Genomic DNA, 18,996 nt, shown 5'->3' with positions numbered 1-18,996 from the left:
TGCTACTGATTGACTGAAGGCATTTCCAGGCGGTTGTGTGCTCTGCCGTTACTCATTCTAGGACCAGAAATATAGGAGTATTTAAAGGACTCCGTTTCATAGAACATTCTTGAAAATAATAATAATAATAAAAATTATGCATATATAAGTGCCACTAAAATAACAGCAGGTAGAATAGTGACTATTTTTCTGAACTAAGACTTACATTCTCTGTTGCTTTCTTGCAGTTATTAGCTTTCAAGACAAGATGCTGTTGATTTAAATTTATTTAAAAGCATTTATTTTGAGTACTGGCATAAAATTTTTTCATATATATATGTGTGTGTGTGTGTATATATTTATATATTTATATATTTATATATTTTTTTTTCCTAGAATATGTAAAAATGGAAATGGAGATGGAGACTAGAACATAGCAGCGTAATTAGCTAATAAGCTTCTTGGAAAATTATGTTCTGTTTCCAGTGATTTCAGGAAATAACCAGAACCAGGAAGAGCAGCTACGAGCAAATAGAAGTGGTGGTGCCTGGCCAGGGAACATACTCAAGAATGGCCTTTGGGGATCACTGCATTTTGTAGTCCTCTGGGGGAACGGCTCCACAGATTTTTGCAGACCAAAAGTAAAATGACAGTTTTTGTTGAGATTTCCATACTCATCATAATGATGGGTTAGGGTTTTTTTTGTTTTTCTTAATGTGGATGTATCATAGCTCACATACAGGACCATGACAAGGAATAGGATACTTACTATAACTCTTATGGGTCACAACCACTGATCTAAAATATTTTCAGGCACATCTTCTTCTACTCATCCATAGTCATCCAGATTCTTACTCTGAATATTGCATCTGCATTTAATTTGTGAGTCGTAAATCCAGCAGGCGTGGGTTTCATACAGTGATTTCATACAGCATACATGGAAAGAGACTAAATCATATTAAGTACCCTGTCTGCAGTGCCCTGATTTTTTCAGTTGTTAAAAAATTTAATTATACAGGATAAAAAAGTGGCAGCCACATTTGGAACATTTGATTCTAGACTTTTGTATTTAAGGAGAATAATTGTATTATATTGTTATTATTATATTATATTATATTATATAATAATATATTATATTATAATAATTGGCAGATAAACAGAACTTCTGTATGTAAAGAACAAGACTTTAAAAACATCTTCTGATTTTTTGCAAAGAGAAGCAAATAAAAACAATTGAAAAGGGAAAGTGTTTTATCTCCCAGGTAATTAAAGCTTTTGCTATAATATGTTAAGAATTTTGGATACCTAGATAAATTACATAACTATTTGAATATTCACAGAATCACAGAATTGCAGAGGTCGGAAGGGACCTCAAGAGATCATCAAGTCCAACTCCCTGCTGAAGCAGGCACCCTACAATAGGTTGCATAGGTTGGTGTTCAGAAGGGTCTTGAATATCTCCATAGAAGGAGACTCCACAACCTCTCTGGGCAGCCTGTTCCAGTGCTCCATCACCATTACTTAAAGAAGTACTTCCGCAGGTTTCTATGGAACTTCCTATGCTCAAGTTTTAGGCCATTGCTTCTTGTCCTGTCGTTACACACCACTGAGAAGAGCCTGGCCTCATGTATTTGTCTCTCAACTCCTTTTAGATATTTATAAACATTAATCATGTCCTCCCTCAATTGTCTTTTCCCCAGGCTGAACAGGTCCAGGTTACTTAGCCTTTCCTCATACAGGAGAAGCTGCAGGTCCTTGATCATCTTTGTGGCCCTCTGCTAGAATCCTTCTAGGACACCCCAGTCTTTTGTGAACTGATGAGCCCAGAACTGGACACAGTAGTCTAAATGTGGCCTCACCAGGGCAGAGTAGAAGGGGAGGATCACCTTCCTTGACCTGCTGGCCGTGCTCTTTTAATGCACCCCAGGAGCCCATTGGCTGTCTTGGCCACAAGGGCACAATGCTGGCTCACTGCCAACCTGTTGTCCACCAGGACACTCAGATCCTTGCCTACAGAGCTTCTCTCTCACAGGTCATCCCTTAATCTGTACTGATGCATGCGGTTATTCCTCCCCAGGTGCAAGACTCTACACTTGCTCTTGTTCATTCTCATCAGATTCCTCCCTGTCCAACTCTCCAGTCTGTCTAGGTCTTGTTGAATAGTAACACATGATGCTTACATACAAATCTATGATGTAATATACTTTTTCATGTCTTTCTTTTACTGTTAAAGATAATTGCTAAAAACTCTTAGTTCATCCATTATTCATGTTTATGCATCATTTTGATGTACACACAGTATGTAAATAAAGGAAAATAAATGTAGAAATATATAGATTCCCCATCTTCAGTCAAGATCTTCATTTGTTGGCAACATAGCTGCATTCCCAGAAGCTGTGACGTTTTTACAAGATTGTAAACCCAAGAATAAGTTGATGAATTCTCAAGACAGAAACCAATCCATTTCAAAGGTTTTTTCTTGATGACTTGAGTAATTAATTCAATAAATGAGGAATGGCCCTCAATATGAGAATCAGTTCTACGTTTATATCAGCTTTATTCAAGAGATGCACTTTAAAAAGTTCCAACAGTGTTCTTGTCCTTTTCTGACACATAACCATAGCATGAACATAAAACATGGCTATTAAAGAGAAATATTCCTCCCACTAGAGGAAATGTGAACAAAATGAAGTATCTACTTCACACTCTGCGGACTTTGGATCATGTTCATCTATATTAGTGACCATAGAGGAAGAAAAAAAAGTGCCCCCAAAAGACAGAGGGAGGACATCATTAGCTTCAGTCAGCAGGATAAATCACTGCAGCCACATCTTTACTATGGAACTCAGCAGAAAAGGCAGCCTCATCCCTAACCCACTTTTCTGTGCAAAAAAGGTGACCTGAGGTTTTCAGAAGGTGTCTCAAAAATGCTAAAACAAAATAGACCACAGGACTTGAATTTCTAGAAATGGAAAGGTCACCATGGTGGCAATGTCTGCTTTCTATTTATTTATTTTCTTTAAATGCTACATATTTCCATTCACATGCATGCACACACAGCAGAACTGCTCAGACTTTCAATACATGCTTTGTATTGCTTAAATGTTTTCTTCTGATATGCTTTTCATTAAAAATAGCAGCTTGGTGCACAAGGCACAGAACAGACCATCCCCAACTGTTTGCAAAACAGAGCAGAGAACAAATAGGAGGCCATACAGAAGAGCAAGAAATGCTTTGATACCAACCCACCTATCCAGCGCTTAGAGAGATGAGCTGGGAGTTGGCACTGGGTTACATTTTATATCAGTCTCCATGCAAACAATAGTCACCAGTTCCTCCCTTCAAGTTTCTTTCTTGGAGGAACGTTGTAGACAACAGCTTGGATGAGGCATTACAGAGAATGGATACAGAATTAGGTTCTGCTGCCCTGACTTGGGCCAGAAGTGTAATTTATTAATATGATGCTGATGTGCAGAGTCATGCTGTTTCCAGAAACCATTCAGATACTTCAGTTCAGTGGCACTTGGCCAGGCACTCAGGCTTAAATGCGATCTGTACGACCTTAAGCCGATTTTCTCTCAGAAAATAAATTTTACCCTGTGCTCGTTGCAGCAGCTTCTGCTTTGGAAAAGTCTGACTAAATACATTCATCAGCTCTAATGAGCCATTTGTGTCACCATCACTGCCGGGAGAGCTGAAAGGTTAAACTTCTCTTAGAGCTTCTCATCCCCTAACATTTACCCCAAAAGGTTTGCAGAACAGCTTTCTGACAGTTCTCACAATTTAAATACCAGAATGTAGGAAGCACAGCAGAAAACACAATTTGAAGTGAATTCAATGTTTTTCTTGCAGCAGTACTAAACAGCCCTTCCCTTTTCAATTAGTATTTCTAATATTCCCTTTTCAATTTGCCTTTTATAGGAAAACAAGCAGTGCATGTTCCACACTGAGACATAATTATCAAAAACCTCATCTTTTCCAGCATGCCATTTCCTTGTTGAATTTAGAGCAACAACACACTTCAGCCACTAAAGAGCAAGGTTTTCCTTTGCACCAATTCTGAAAACTTGCTGTACATCTGGGTAATGGTTTTAAAGGTTATCTCACTTCCACAGCACACATACGTACATCTGGGGATTAAATGCTGCAGCCACTGAGAGTTTTTTGGCAATTTTTCAGGGTTCAAATCTGCATAGGTCATCATTTTATCATTTATTTCTCAAAATACCCTTAAAATTGACTTCACACACCCAATTAATAAGCTCACATATTATGTAAACAAAGTTTAAAAACAGGTACAGTCAAGCATATTGATATTTACAGTGTAAGTACTTCTGTCTAGTTTTCAGCCTCTGACTGAATCATTTCCTTCATGCTACTCTGCATGGGATTTATATACTTCTGTGCTGAAGTTTCATGACATTAAGGGTTCCAAGGCTCTTTTGTTTTTTATTGTAATGATACGAAGAAGTTTTTCACTGTTGTATTTCCAACAACCAGAATATCTCGGTCACTTTCACACAGGCAGTCCTGTTGTCATTTGCACTATCTTCATGCTCATGTAATTCTGCAGGCACATCCTGCTGAGCTGCGGTCAGCATAGGAGAAAAGTCCCATGCTATGGTCAGAAAGAACAACAAAAAAACTCCCAAAGGGGTCATTTCAAGCAGTGGTCAAGAGGATGACCCCCAGCAAATGACCTAAGTGGAATGCCAACATGCTCAACATACTTGTTCCCTTGTAAAATATTATGTATGTGGTTTCAGAGCAGAAATAATACAGGATGCTTACCAGCCTCATAGCTCTGTCACAGCATTGCGGACAGGAAGGATGAGAAAACAGCTCTTGGTCTTTCTGCCTAGAGGCTATCAGCCTCCTCCCTCAGAGCTCAAACAACATGTCAGCTGCTTTTTCCATTTCCTTTCTTGCTCAATAGCAGCCCAGTTTAGGGCTAGACTGTTTATGTAAAGTTTGTATTTTAAAAAGAAACTTACAAGGAAAAACTAAATTTGACATTGTAGAACTGCTAACATGAGAAAGGAGGGTTACTCTGAGCCAGCTCCATCAAACCAGAGGTGTCTTTGTGGTGGCTGTCACTTTACCAACTGACCTCTACTACTGCATTCACTGGCGATGTTTATCTTTCACTCTCTTTCCAGAACTAAAAGCTGTCAGTAACAAGGGAGCAATACCTATTGCTTACATTCAGGATTTGCTTTCACAGCCCTAACCAGAGGCTGCCATCCTGCTATGCAGAAGTGCAGGTATTCAGGTTTGGGACACGGCAAACACGAGCAGGTAACAGAGCACAGGGCATTTCACTGACACAAAGATCTCAGATGACTTATCTGAGAGCAGCTCTGCCCTCATACAGCATTGCAGCCCATACACTATCATCCACCCTTTCTCGTATTCAGAGAAATGGGTGAATGTTCTTTCGATCTCTACATCCATTTTCCAGTTGGATTTGCAGTTTCCTGTTCCTACAAGAGTGATACAGGATGAGATATTAAAAAAAATAAAACCACCACCAAACCAGCCTCCGCTGCACCTACCGAAGACAAGTACGATAGCAAAAATAAATTCTGACCATCACATATTTATTCTGGTTTGTTTCTGCAGTTGTTTATAAAGGATGTGGCAATACGCATCGGTTTGGAGTCTGACTGAAATTGATGCAGCACACAAAACTGCACTGAGGTAGGAAGGCCCAGTTCGTGAGGCAGAATAAAAGCAACGAAACATCTCCCTTAGGTGAGTGGAAGCATGGGCCCCACATCATATGAGTCAGTTCCTCCTCAGGTGGTTCTTCAGAGAGCAGTATTTTCCTTAAATAGAAGATCTACTTGAAGATGGTAGTCTTCAATAGAGGAGCAGGCAAAAACACCTTATCTCAGGTCAAGCATTGATTTCAGCTTCTGTCTTGCAGCCAGGGCTCCAGTTAGTCAAGTATTGCCATCCGAGCACGGTCCTTCCTGCCTGCATAGATCTGCCCTCTGTATGGACTGGATCCAGCCACACAGCTGCCTGCCTCATGGAGCTGTGCTTCTACACTGACAGTGTTCTCAACTAATGCATGCAGGCAGCCTGAAATCAGTTAAAGCCTGGGCTGTAGGTGTTGTTTTTGTGAACGCCAGCAGTTCTTGATGTCAGCGGTAAAGAGAAACCACTTTAGATAAAATCAGATCGCAGATGAGTTTTAGTTTAACTAAGCTAATGTCACTGCTGTTCAGAAAGCGCCATTATCAGGCACAAAAATATGAGTCACAGCATCACACACAGAAACACGACTATTTGGCCAGTGGGTTGGGGGCTCCTTCTCCTTCTCCTCCTGCCTGCTGCCAGGGATGCCTGATGCTACACAGCCAGGGGTGCAGATCCAGTCTCCTCTTCCACAGATTCCATGGCAAGTCAGTAAGGTTTCAGCCAGACTGAAGCACTCAGCAGCCTAACTGCCAAGAGTAACTGCCCAAATGCCAGGTAGCTGAATGGAGCTGAGCCCCATAGGACCTTTGTGCAATGGAGCAAGGAAGAGAGCAAAGTGAGGTCTGCAGTCCGAGGTGAAAGGAAATAGGCTGAAGTGCACCAACTCCAAGCCAGTGCCATCAGTGGGATAGAAACTGGAAGGGGAGCTCAGCTGCAGCTCACGGCTCTGTCAGACAAGAACAAGACACGATGAAGTGGGGGTCGATCTCCCCATGTGCCAGATGTTGGACACAATGATGTCAGCATTCAAAATATGAGCAGCTGTCAGTAATGTGGAGCTCTGCTACTAGAAACCACATTTAATCAATGATTTGTTACTGGTGCTGTAATGAAAATATGATTTACAGGCTATTAAACTGTGGCCAGGTGGCAATCTTTATTTAGTGGTTTTACTTATCATCTGAATATTGTACACATCTCCTCACAGAGCTTACATATAGAAGTAACCAGTAACACATAAAATGGCCAACACCCAGTTACATCTGTGATGCATAACTGAGAGCTTCCTTGACCTGTTCTGAAGGTCACCACTCCTGTTACTGCCTCTGACTCTGTGGTGTAGGGAAAAAAGCTACAGGATTTGCAGAAATCAAGGACAGTCATGTCTGTGAGCCTCAAAGGAATATGGCACAGCGCAGTGCTCACCACACAACAGAGGAAGCATCTGTAATAATGAGTTTCAGGACAAAAAAGACCAAGATTTTAAAGTGACTGAAGTTCAAAAGGAGGAAAAGAAAATCCTCTACATAAACTGTAGAGTAAGAAATAATTTCTCTCTTGCACGACACACATCCACAATGTACTGCAGCACTCCATGAGCTGCAGGCACCACAGCATGAGCAGAGCCAGAGCACGAGGCATGCTGTAAAACAAGGAGTTCACTACAGGATGCTGAGCAGCCAGCAGTCACATGCTGAGATGGCGCCAATTGCTGGAAGGGCTTTGGAAAGCTGCTCTGTGTCTAGCATAGCAGACACTAGGCAATAAATACACCTAATTATATTACATACAACTTCATTTAAACCAAGTATTTCTTTTCACATAGGAGACTGCATTCTCTGAAAGACTTTCTGTAGCTCTGTGAATTAACTTCTTGTCCCTTTCCGCAGGAATACAACGCCTCCTGGCACACCACTCATGCTATGACATCGTCAGCACAGATGACCTTTTCAGAGAGCAGACGTCATCCTGTACGTACTACTGTCTGCTTGGCCAAGTGATTACCATGACGTGCATTTTCCTTTAACTTCTGCAATTTCACAGAATCATTTGAGTTGGAAGACAGCCTTAAAGGCCAGCTAGCCCAGCTCACCTGCATTCAACAGGGATACCTCTATCTAAGTCTGATCTTAAATGTCTCCAAGGATGGGGCATCCACCACCTCTCTGGGCAACATGAGCCAGTGTCTCATCACCCTCATGGTAAAAAAAAAAAAAACAAAAAAAACCCTTTTTCCTTATATTCAATGGCAATCTCCTCTCTTTTAGTCTCAAACCATTTCCCCTTGTTCTGTCACGACAGACAAAAGAATATGGCCCTTCTTTCTTACAGCCCCCTTTAGATAATGAAAGGCCACCCTTGGGTCTCCCCGAAGCCTTCCCTTATCCAGCTGAACAGCCCCAGCTCTCTCAGCATGAAAGACTGATTTACAGAGGGGCTACCTGAAGAAATGCATTTGCTGTTCAGAGAAAGTTGTTCAGTCCAGAAGATTTTTCAAAATATAATGCTATAATCCTATATTATTTCCACACTCAGGATATGGAGGAAGAGTTAGAATCATAGAATATCCTGAGTTGGAAAGGACCACAAAGATCATCTGGTCCAACACAAAACAATTGAGTTGAAGACAGTTTTCTAAAATTGCTCTCAAAATTCAGAGACTCCTTACAATAAAGTCAGTGGCAAAACATGAAATGGTGTTGAACCAACCTTTGTTCTGACACGCTTCTCGCAGAACATGCATGCAATCTATATTTCAGCAGCACATTACATACTGTTTTCAGTTCCATAACTTGTTAACCACATTATAGTTATTACATGGTCCTTTAGTTCTGAATGTCAAAGTGGATGGAAGCTCCTCACCGCACCCTTGTTCTAGACTTTGCAGCTGCCCCAGTTCGTGGGATTTGCTCATCTGCTGCACTGGGTCCAGTAGTGACAGTGGATTTGTCATCTTTTAGTTTGATGCATTGTAAAAAGAATCGAGTGAGTTATAAAGCGTAGACACAGCCTTAAAAAACAAAGAAAATTTCATTAAAGGCTACTTAACACGAACCTTATATCCAAGATACAATATATAGCATAGCCAAATGAAAAGAGGGAGAAGCACCAGACACATCACAGAAATGTGGAGTTATAATTCTAGAGGGAAATTACTGACATTGAATGGCAAAATCTCTCTATGTTGAGATTCACTTCTCAGCTAACAAAGCACCACTATCAAGGTACCCATTTAGGATACCAAAGATATATTGGCTTCAGGTGTAAATAAGGTTTTATGAATTCTGAAATGCAAAAGCATTTTCCCTTAATCATTTAGCTCTGATATTTCTAAAAAAAAAAAAAAAAAATCTGCCACTTGTTCCTTCTGGGTGGGTGCTTTCTGATGCAGTAAACCACCAAACTGAAGTGGCATTCAGATATTATTCTGGGCTATGCAGAGACCAATGTATATTCATTTCCTAAGCACAGGTAGGGTTTGGGAACTTCAAGTCAGTTCTTCAGCAAAACCTGAGAATTAATGTTCTCCCTGAAACGTGCACAAAGGTCTGAGCTCCCAGATGCACAGCAAATAAAATTCTGACTGTAAAATAGTAAGAAGGTGGATGCTGTAGAGTATGAAGACAAAAAGCTAGCACTTCCCTCTGGAGACTTTCTACAAAAAGATTTAATAAAGGATGCTCAGATCTACCTGCTCTCAGTAAACACTGCATGCTGTAATGGCCTTTTGCACTGAAGCTGGGCCAAGAATATATGTGAACAAAATTATTGCTGTTTTTTTTACTTCCTTTACACTTCTTTCAGTGTATTTATATTGAGATTCTCCACTTTTTGCTGCCTTTCTTTCCAGAGTCATTGAACATAACCACCTTAACAAGTGAAATCCATACTTTGCTAGCATTCTGTGTCTTTTTCCTTAATTCAGAGTGCTGGCTTTTAAAGTACTTATTTTTCATTTTTGTGTTTCGGAACTTCTTTGCATACAGTAAGATGCTGGTCTTAGAACTACAGTTTATCATTGCATGCTCTCTGTTCAGTACATAGTCCTCACTGCCTTGTTTTGAAATTCTATTCCTCACAGCAAGAGAAAGCTCCTTCATAAACCACTTACCCATCCAGCTTCTTCTCTGGTGGATTCAGTTCTGCTATAAATGTCTGCCACCTCAAGTGTCTGCTCCTCCTGATGCCCTTCTTGTGGTGCAGGAAGCTGGGCAGAACCTTAGCAGAAAAAAGTTATGGTCACTGCTTTCTTGTTGCCCACACTTTTATTCTGAGAAAACTGCTGAAACAAAGTGTGCAGAGCTCATGTATGGCCAGTCATTGAGTATGGCATTCCGCAGGCAGGTGATATCAGCTACCTTCTGATTTCTCAATTTTTCTTATGTGATAGAGATCTTGTCAACAGCACGTGCCACAAAAAGTAGTCTAGATAACCAATCAGCTTACCTCTAAGTAGACACCTACTACTTACCAGTTCTCACATAGACCTCAAGTTCCATTCCTGTATCACCTCCAGTTATTAAAACAGAATCATACATTCATAGATTCGTTTGAGTTGTTTAAAGATCATCTAATCCAACTTCCCTGCAATGAACAGAGACACCTACAATTTGATCAGGCTGCTCAGAGCTCCTTCCAGCCTGACCTTGAATGTCTCCAAGGATGGGGCATCCACCACCCCTCTGGGCAACATGTGGGAACATCTCCTCCCTTTTAGTCTGAAACCATTTCCCCTTGTTCTGTCACAACAGATGCTGCTGAATAGTCTGTGTGCTTCTTTCTTACAGCCCCCCTTTAGACATTGAAAGGCCACCTTCTGGTCTCCACAGAGACTTCTCTTCTGCAGACTGAACAGCCCCAGCTCTCTCAGCCTGTCCTTGTAGGAGAGGTGTTCCATCCCTTGGATCATCTTTGCAGTGTCTTCTGGACGTGCTCCAACAGGTCCATGTCTCTTCTGGACTGAGGACTCCACATCTGGATGCAATACCCCAGCTGGGGTCTCACCAGTGCAGAGGAGCAGGTTCTTGATCTGCTGACCCCACTAATACAGTTGCAACACAGGATACAGCTGGCTTTCTGGGCTGAGAGAACACACTGAGCTTAGTGACTCACCTGTCCTAACTGCCCCAGAATTTTTTTTTTTAAACTGGGAGTTGAATTGAATCTCAGGTCATAGACGTTCCACCTATATCCCTGATTGCCCATGAGTTGAGTAAGCCTCCTACTGCCACCATAATACTCATGTTACATAGTTACTTAACAGGCTGCCTTAGGTTCTGTGTCACTGGCCTGCACCCATCACATACAGATGACTTGTTTTACAGTTGTCCTGCACCCTTCCCATGCACTATTTTCTCTCATGATTTTTTCCACCCAAGCCAAGTAGCAGGAGTAATGCAGAGTTAAATTCTAGATGCTCAACTTCTTTTGGCTGTAAGATGCTCGTTTGAGCTACAGCCAATTCCTTCTGAATCCTTCTCTCAAATTTCTCAGCTTGAGGTGCCCACTGCAGGTAAAGAGCAAGTGAGCAGAAGCTGTGCATTGGAAGTCCTCTTGGTGATGCCTCAAGTTCATCTGTTCATACAGCTCAAAATAAATATTTAGTTTAGAAAGTATGCATTAATGGAAATACTGTCACTCACCAGAAAATGTCAACTGTTTCTTTTTGTAGCAAAAATATAAGCTTCCCATTGTAGCTAAGAAAGGAATGATGGGAACGATGACCCAAACTACCGATGTGTTCTTCTCCAATGACTGAGCTTCTGCAATTACATTTTTAAAGTAAAGTTATGCACAGCTCAAAGAAACAATTGAAGAACATTATTACAAACCAAACCGGAATGCAACTTCAGGAGTGAATCAACCTATTCTCCTACTCATATGCAAGGTCATCTACGCTGCATCATTCCTGATGGATGCTCTCTGATGAATATTAACATCAATCCCACTTATAGCTCATTGTTCCTACAGTAATGAAAGCTTTTCCCCCAAGTGAATCTGAACCTTTTCTACTGTACTTCTAAGCTACTGCTACTTGACCAAGAGATGGAGCAGATCACTAAATTCAATTCAGGAGAATATTTCCCCCTCCTGCTTAGAGCAACACTATTTCATTCACTCTTTATTTCAAACTTCCTTTGTTTTTTTTTCTAAATCTTTTGTCATCTTTGTGCCTCCACTTGGACTGCCAGATGGTCAGAAGTGTAAAGCAGTGCCCCAAACTGGACTGGATGAGCAGATGTTTCCATGCCATAAGCAGTTGATAAAACAGGTGTATGATCATTTTAAGGTCTAGTCAGAACTGGTCACCCTGTCTTTTCTTTACAGTTCAGAGGCAGAAAAAGAGAGAAAGAGTTTGGCATTTTCAGGAAGTGATGCCTGGTATCTTGAGACAGCTGTGAAACAGAAGTGAGGTAAACTGCTTTCTAGATATAACACACTTTTTCTCTGGAGTTAGGTAAAGCATATCTTATCCCTGCTGCCTAATAATTTAATTGTGTTTGAACACACATTGTATTAATGCTTATCAAACTTGAATTCAGAACTGGGACCTTAATTTGTTCTTGCTAAAGGTCAGCATGTGACAACAATAAAATAAGATAATATAGCCTCTAGAAGTCAACTTGTCATAAGTTAGTGGACAAAAACTCTTATAAACGTAGACACTATACTTCTATATCTTTCATATTTATCTCCCACTTTTTTTTAACATGTTTTCAATAAAAGTAAATGTATGTTACTCAACAGTGACCACTCAGTCATTATTTCATCCATATCCCCACAACACAAGATACATTCATTATCTCACATCCACCCTAATGGATTCCTCTAAAGAAGGAATTGGTTTTAGGTCTTTCATGAAACACACTGCTGTTACACAGGTTTTCTGGATCCTAACAGTACTAATTCTTCTTAGTAAAATCCTTAGAGAAGAAAGCAAACACTTTACACTGGGATTGTTAAGGCAAGGAGCTTAAGGTAATTGTCATAAGGAGTTGTTCAGGTCCTCCTGTGTTCATTTTGCTCAATCTGAGATCTGCAGCGTTGAGGGAGGGATGTGGGAAAGGGAGGAAGTGATAAGCTAAGTGACATAAACATAATCTTGCATTCTTACCTTGCTCTTCAACGACCAGTGTTGTTCCGTTTCCATATGCTTTTTTATAGAAAGGTATTTCAATAATTATCTCACAGTAGTAAAACCCAGTGAGATTTGTAGTGGCAGCTTCAATCACTAGGACATCCTTGATTTGATGGGTGACGTTGTGTATATAGACAAGTTTTGATGATACAGTTCTGGTGATGTTCTCTTTATTAACAAGATACCAGCTGATTCTATATCTCTTAATTGACTTTTCCCAAATACAGGCTATTTCAGCGGAGTCTCCAATAGATAGGTGCATCTCCGTTGGTGTTTGGGTGACTATTACATTACTGGGATCTGTAGCTACTGGGAGAAATACATAGAGATTTAAAGAGAAAGAGGCAATTGGATCATTTAACACCCCTAATATCTACAATGATGCTATTTTAAATAATGTTAATACTGTAAAATCATGATGACATAAATTTTTATGACTAATTACTACCCACTTCTTGAAAATAGACACATTGTGGCTGAAGTAAACTTTTAGCCATGTGTTGTATCACTTCATCACTGGTGCTTAACGTGAAGTTTTTCTTTGTACTTGTCAATATACTTTTATTTTAAGTAAATGGCTTTTTTTATAAGACATGTTGAGTTTGAAGCGCATTAAACGCTTAGTTTTCATCTGCCAGATAAGGAATGACCAAAAGGAGTTATTCAGAATGATTCATCCACAATGAAAAAGACTTGTCAAAAAGGAAGAAAAACTCACTGGAAATTTTTGTCCCCATGTAGGAGTTCTTTTTCTGCCCTGCTTCTACTTAGTGACAAAAAGTACAGCATTTTTGTCTTGGGTTCTGTAATTTTGTTTGAAATTTCCTTTTAAGTTATTGCTGAAAAAGTTAGATCTATAGCATGACATTCACCTCCTTATTTTATTATGTATTCCACTCACACCACAGTTTTTTCATCAGGTTTTCATTTGGCTTTAAGCTAAGGCTAACTCAGATATCGGAGAACATCACATTTTTTACTCTTTCCTGCTTTCAATCACTTCACCACTTGTTGTCCACCTGCTAAATTGTCTCCATGAAGTGCAGTACAGCAGTGTACAAATTATTTTCTTCCAAAGTAAGATCACTGTGTGGACATCAGGTCATGTTTTGTTTTTATTCAGTGTCAGTGATTTGGTTGCTCATCACAGAAATGCCAGTCTTATACAGATCTATCCCTAGATTGCTGACAATATGGATTTCATTTGCTGTGTGAAGAATTATCATCACTGTTCTTCTAGCGTGTAAACTGTTAAAGTGAGGAACTAATCAAAACGAGTTTTAACTGTGTAATTTTCTTCCAATTCTTACCCTGCAACTCAGACTCTTTTGACACCAATACATAAGGAACGTGATGACTTGGCCTTCAACTGGTCCTAACGTGGCATCTGATTAAGTTTTATTAGAATTGCATAAATTATGTTTTACCTTCCTTAGCTTCTTAGCCATCATACCTAACAGCACCTCTACTCTTTCCCCACAATGCAGCGCTCAACAGCACCTCCATTTCAGTGAGCCCAGCATTTGCAGCTGCTCTGTGAATTATCCAGACCTTTGCTGATATGTATGGGAGGAACAGTAACAGCAGGGGCTCACGAAACCAGCCTGAAATTCTACCAGGAGCCTTATTATTACAACATTATGCTAGAAGCCAAATGCTTTGCACTCCCTATTGAGGATAGTTCTAAGTAAGAACACAGCATATTTATCACAGTCAATTTGTGCAAACAGCTCTAAGTTTGCATTAAGACGTAGACTAAAACAAAGTATCTTCCTACATTAAAAGCAGAGAACGTTGTAAGGGTAATAAACAGCTGAACAATGAGGGAAAGGACTGATGTAGTGAGCAAACAACAACTTGGAAGCTGTTCGAAGAGCTGATTGCTCATGTCACTTCTGCTCACTTGTTTTGTCATTTAAAATACGTTTGAAATATATTTTAAACGTCTAAAATTTCTTCCTCTACGTGTTTTCTCACAACAATCTCTTGGTAAAAATGCCTTTCAATCCCCCACACACTTTAATTTTGATTTCTGGATTACAATAACACACTTCACTTTTGTGTCACGTACGCACAAGTCTGAGGTTGACATGCTTTGGGCCGAATTTAAAGTAAATAAAAATCTCAAGAATTACAGGTTACTAATGATAAAAGAAGAAAAGCCATAAGCAGTACTTACCTAAGCAGCCAACGCACATTGCTAAAAAGAGTTCCAGTGAAGTGGCAACCATCACACAGTTATTATAGCACTCACATCAGGGTGTCTTTGCTGAAGATGAACTAAACAACAAATGAAAGCACATCAGAGCTGCAGCCCAACTTCCTCTTCCCTCATGCGGCAGTGATAACATGAAATGCAAGTATAGCCCAGTGTTTCTCTATGCTCTTTTTGACGCTGCAGTTGTAGTTGTCTCTGCTTTAGAGCCCAGTTATGCCTTTTGAAATCACAGTGTTTCTTCTCGGAGCTTCCACCAGTTGCCTTTCCTCACGAGCAGACGGGCCTCCCTTCTGGTAAGTCACACAGGGCTGCTTTCCAACAGTTGCAGCACTCACTTTCACAATCTTACATTTGGGAGCGTTTTGTAAGTTGAGATTTCTCACTTCCTAAGGCTGTCAATAGTCTTTTCCATCCAAACTGAGTAATTTTGCCCAAGCCTAAGAGGCTGTGCTCGGACATAGTTACACAGATACCAAGCACTACTCCTACATTTCTTTATCACACGTTTGCTTGAGGAAGATTATGAGCATGGGTTGTATGAAGTGAGCTATGGTATGTCATCAAGTTAATGGCTGTCTTGATGAAACTCATCTCCCTTCAGCTGTTAAAAAAATAATCTGAAACACAGACAACTGCACTGATTTTTGACTCCAGCCCAGAATCACTTAGATTGCCTGGCAGAGACAGAGAAGGCAAAACACATCATCAGCCTTATTCCCTTAACTGAAGATCTTTCACATGCAAAAGTAGCAGGCCACACAAAATCGTTCCACAAATACGCTTAGTTGTATTAATCAAAAATTGCAGTGACAGAAGTTAAAAATAAAAAAGAAATTAAAAATCTAATAGAATATGAGTAGTTAATTTAGAAGTCTTGATATGAGCCTGTCTTATCCAGAAAACATTCTAGTGCCAACATCTGGTTGGCAGCAGCACCAGGCATGTGTCCAGAACAGCTGAGCTGCAATTTGTAATGAAGACACAGCCACGCTTAGAGCCTAGAGCACTGTTCTCGTCTGTCAGCAACAAAACCACAATGCATCAGTGTGTCTGTATCTCAGCAGCTGCCTTATCAGGGTTGATTCTGGTGTCACTTGCACTGCCAGGTTAAACACAAAATATACCCTAACACAACAGCAAAGATAAATAAGTTCCTAAGACCACAAATTCTAGGACTGCTGTAGTCTGTCCTTATCTCTGATGGTACCCAGCTGGCTAGAGCTACTGAGAGCATAACAAATATCTTTGAACTGAAGTGAAGGAAGAGATATATACTTACAAATATTCTATTAGCTATACTAGTACTGAAATTCGTGTTATCTTTGGTGCAGAATAAATGAAATATGTATGCACAGACCCAGTGGAGAAATTAGCTTCTTTTGCATTTAAATATGTGTATTCATGCACTTCGTGTTCAGGTGTGCAGCTGGCAGCTCCATATGTAGAAGCTGGGCAAAACTTTTCCAATCGTGCTGACAGCAGCTTACGTTCACTCTGAAAGATGCTCTGGTTCTAATCCAAAGCATCCACTATCAGAGATGAAATGAATTGGCACAGAAAGAGGAATAGAAAAAAGGTTTATTTTTAGCCTGCGTTACTTCATTGTAGCAGTTCACAGCATGACCCCACAAACGCATGGTATTCATATTCAGTGGTATTACTGAGTGGGTGGAAATAATATGAGCGTTTCTCAAGGCAGTTTGCATCACACAAAACTCTGTGGGTCAGAATGCATCCACAACAGAGAGACTCTTTTCAGTTCTCTCACTTCGTCTACAATGAACACCACCACATTTGGACTCTGCAAGACTCAAGAGTCTTCCTTGCCTCTAGCAAACACCAGGTGAAAAGCATGCTGCCACTTGGGCTCTCACCTACCCCGTGAAACAGACCTGGTAACGTCTCACTACCGCCTGTGGAGCTTTACTTGCTTTCTGTGATACATCCACACCACTAATTTTGTACAGCTTTGACCCAAGCAAAAAGCTGAAAACTTGGTTTGATATTATCTCCAGGACTTTTCTCAAAACCTTTATTAGCATGGAAATAAACCCCACCTAATTTTTTTTTCCAGTAATGAATGATAACTTACATCTGAGCAGAAAAACAGCTCCGTAGCACAACAAATAGGCCAGCTGTGCCTACCACAATTCATTTTCAAATAAATATGAGTGCAAGTCATACTTTTACTCATACTTTTACCTGCTCTAGTGATTAAAGTAGTGATCTGCAATATTTCCCCTTAGAAAAAAAAAAAAAAAAAAACAACGAAACAACACGTAATTATTGCACAACAAAAATAAATCAACCATGGTAGTGGTATCAGTGCATTCACCAAAAGTACCTTCTCAAACTAGGTGGATGCTGGCATGAAAGAGGAACTACTTTCTTTAGCTTTAGTTTAGGTTTGCATCTTGACATAACGTGAAACAAGGGTAGTGAATGAACGTTTCCTCAAAAAACAAACAAACAAGAGTGTTTCTATTGTGATGAGAAATAACCAATATGTACTTTTCAGCACTGCAGATGTAACCACAAGTATTTAAAGGAGAAGGGGGCAATGGGAAGAATAGGGCCATATAATTGTAGCAGTGCAGTATCTCCCCTCACCATCTTGATTCATGTGAAAAAAAATGATGATAACTAAGTGATGGCCCCTCTACAGAGATCGGAATGCCTGCAGGCATTCATTTGCTTGGGTTGGCGTTTATTAGGAAAATAACAAAAAATGCAGTGACATCTTCTAGCAGGAACGTCACACCATTACAGACCACCTTCTTGGATGTCTCTGGTGGAGTACAAGGTTCTTCTCTGATAAATTATTCTGAATGGCCAACCATTCTGAAATAAATCCAGGTATTCTGTGTCATCCCATGCCTGATCCCCTTTGCCCCCTTTTAACCAGAAAGTCAGTAGAAATTGAAGTTCAAAACAAACGAGAAACCCAAACCCTATCACCACCACCAAAAACCCCAAACAAAAGATACATCAGATTGTAATGAGGTCTTCCTCTTTATAGTCTCCTGCAGAGAGGTTTTCATAGGATTTGTTCTCACTTATTCTGCAAGAATCAGATCAACCTGGCACATGGGAGAGCAGCATCCAGAATTAACAGCTGTAAGACCCAATATTGTGTACCTACTTCTTGGGCAATATTTGCTTTGCTCACTAAGAATACAGTTCAATTTTATAATCTACCAGCATGCTTTGTTGTTTTTAAACAAGTGTATCAGACAACACAACCAGTTCAGCCACAAAAACACAGGGTGAAATCACACCACTGTGCAACCTATACAGCATGCCCACGATGATACATGGTACCTCCAAGCGGGGATTGAAAAAAGATTACTGAAGCGACTCAGTTGAACACATTTTGTTTTCTGAATACACACAAAATAAAATGAAAATAGCTGCCATCATCCTTTACTGCAGCCTGGTTACAGTGCTATGTGCTTTCCCTAAGGGGTTAAAGCTGCAGGAAAACAGCTTCCACTGCAGCAGGGCAGGTCAGATTGGTGTGTGCCAAGTGTTTATGGCCAAGTGTGAAAAATAACAAATACATAACAACAGCTGTCCACCTACTGAAAAGCAGCACTTTCTGGTGATTTTAAGGTGACGCAGTCAGTCAGTCTGTACAGGCTGTCTTCACAGAGAAGCCGACCACCAGTGCAGCTCTTTCAGCACAGCTATTTTGCAACAGTCCTTTCCACTGTTTCCTTTGTTCTGGAACAGCATCTCTGTATGGGGGAGAAATTATTGCTGAAAAGCCTAACTACATCAGAACAACTATCACAGCAAAATGTATTTTTTTAGATGAATCTGGATCTGAAATTATTGATTTAAAACCCACCTCTATTTCCCTTTAAATCCCATGTTTCAAGTTCTGCTGGCCAAAAATACAGTTCTGTACATTGTTGTACACAGCACAATTCACCATTACCACTGCTGTAAGCGA

General features: G+C 40.2%; 1 protein-coding gene across 2 annotated transcripts; it reads right to left on the bottom strand.

Moving 5' to 3' along the window:
- Positions 1-345: 345 nt before the first annotated feature.
- LOC104910825 (uncharacterized) lies at positions 346-15,611 on the bottom strand. Of its 2 annotated transcripts, none has more exons than XM_010710394.4 (5): positions 15,003-15,604; positions 12,800-13,132; positions 11,328-11,447; positions 9,797-9,903; positions 346-8,695 (listed from the first exon to the last, which is right to left on the bottom strand). In XM_010710394.4, exons 1-5 carry the CDS (start codon positions 15,052-15,054, stop codon positions 8,642-8,644), a joined length of 666 nt encoding a protein of 221 aa, XP_010708696.1. In that variant the 5' UTR covers positions 15,055-15,604; the 3' UTR covers positions 346-8,641. The 2 variants fall into 2 exon arrangements, 1 of the variants encoding a protein (XP_010708696.1); XR_793454.4 differs by having other exon boundaries at positions 8,654-8,695; positions 9,797-10,766; positions 15,003-15,611.
- Positions 15,612-18,996: the final 3,385 nt, after the last annotated feature.

This window comes from Meleagris gallopavo, chromosome 4 (genome assembly GCF_905368555.1).
Source record: "Meleagris gallopavo chromosome 4, MGAL_WU_HG_1.1, whole genome shotgun sequence".
Classification (NCBI taxonomy): Eukaryota; Metazoa; Chordata; class Aves; order Galliformes; family Phasianidae; genus Meleagris; species Meleagris gallopavo.
The sequence above is the reverse complement of the archived record's forward strand: the minus strand, read 5'-3'. Positions and strand labels throughout refer to the sequence as shown.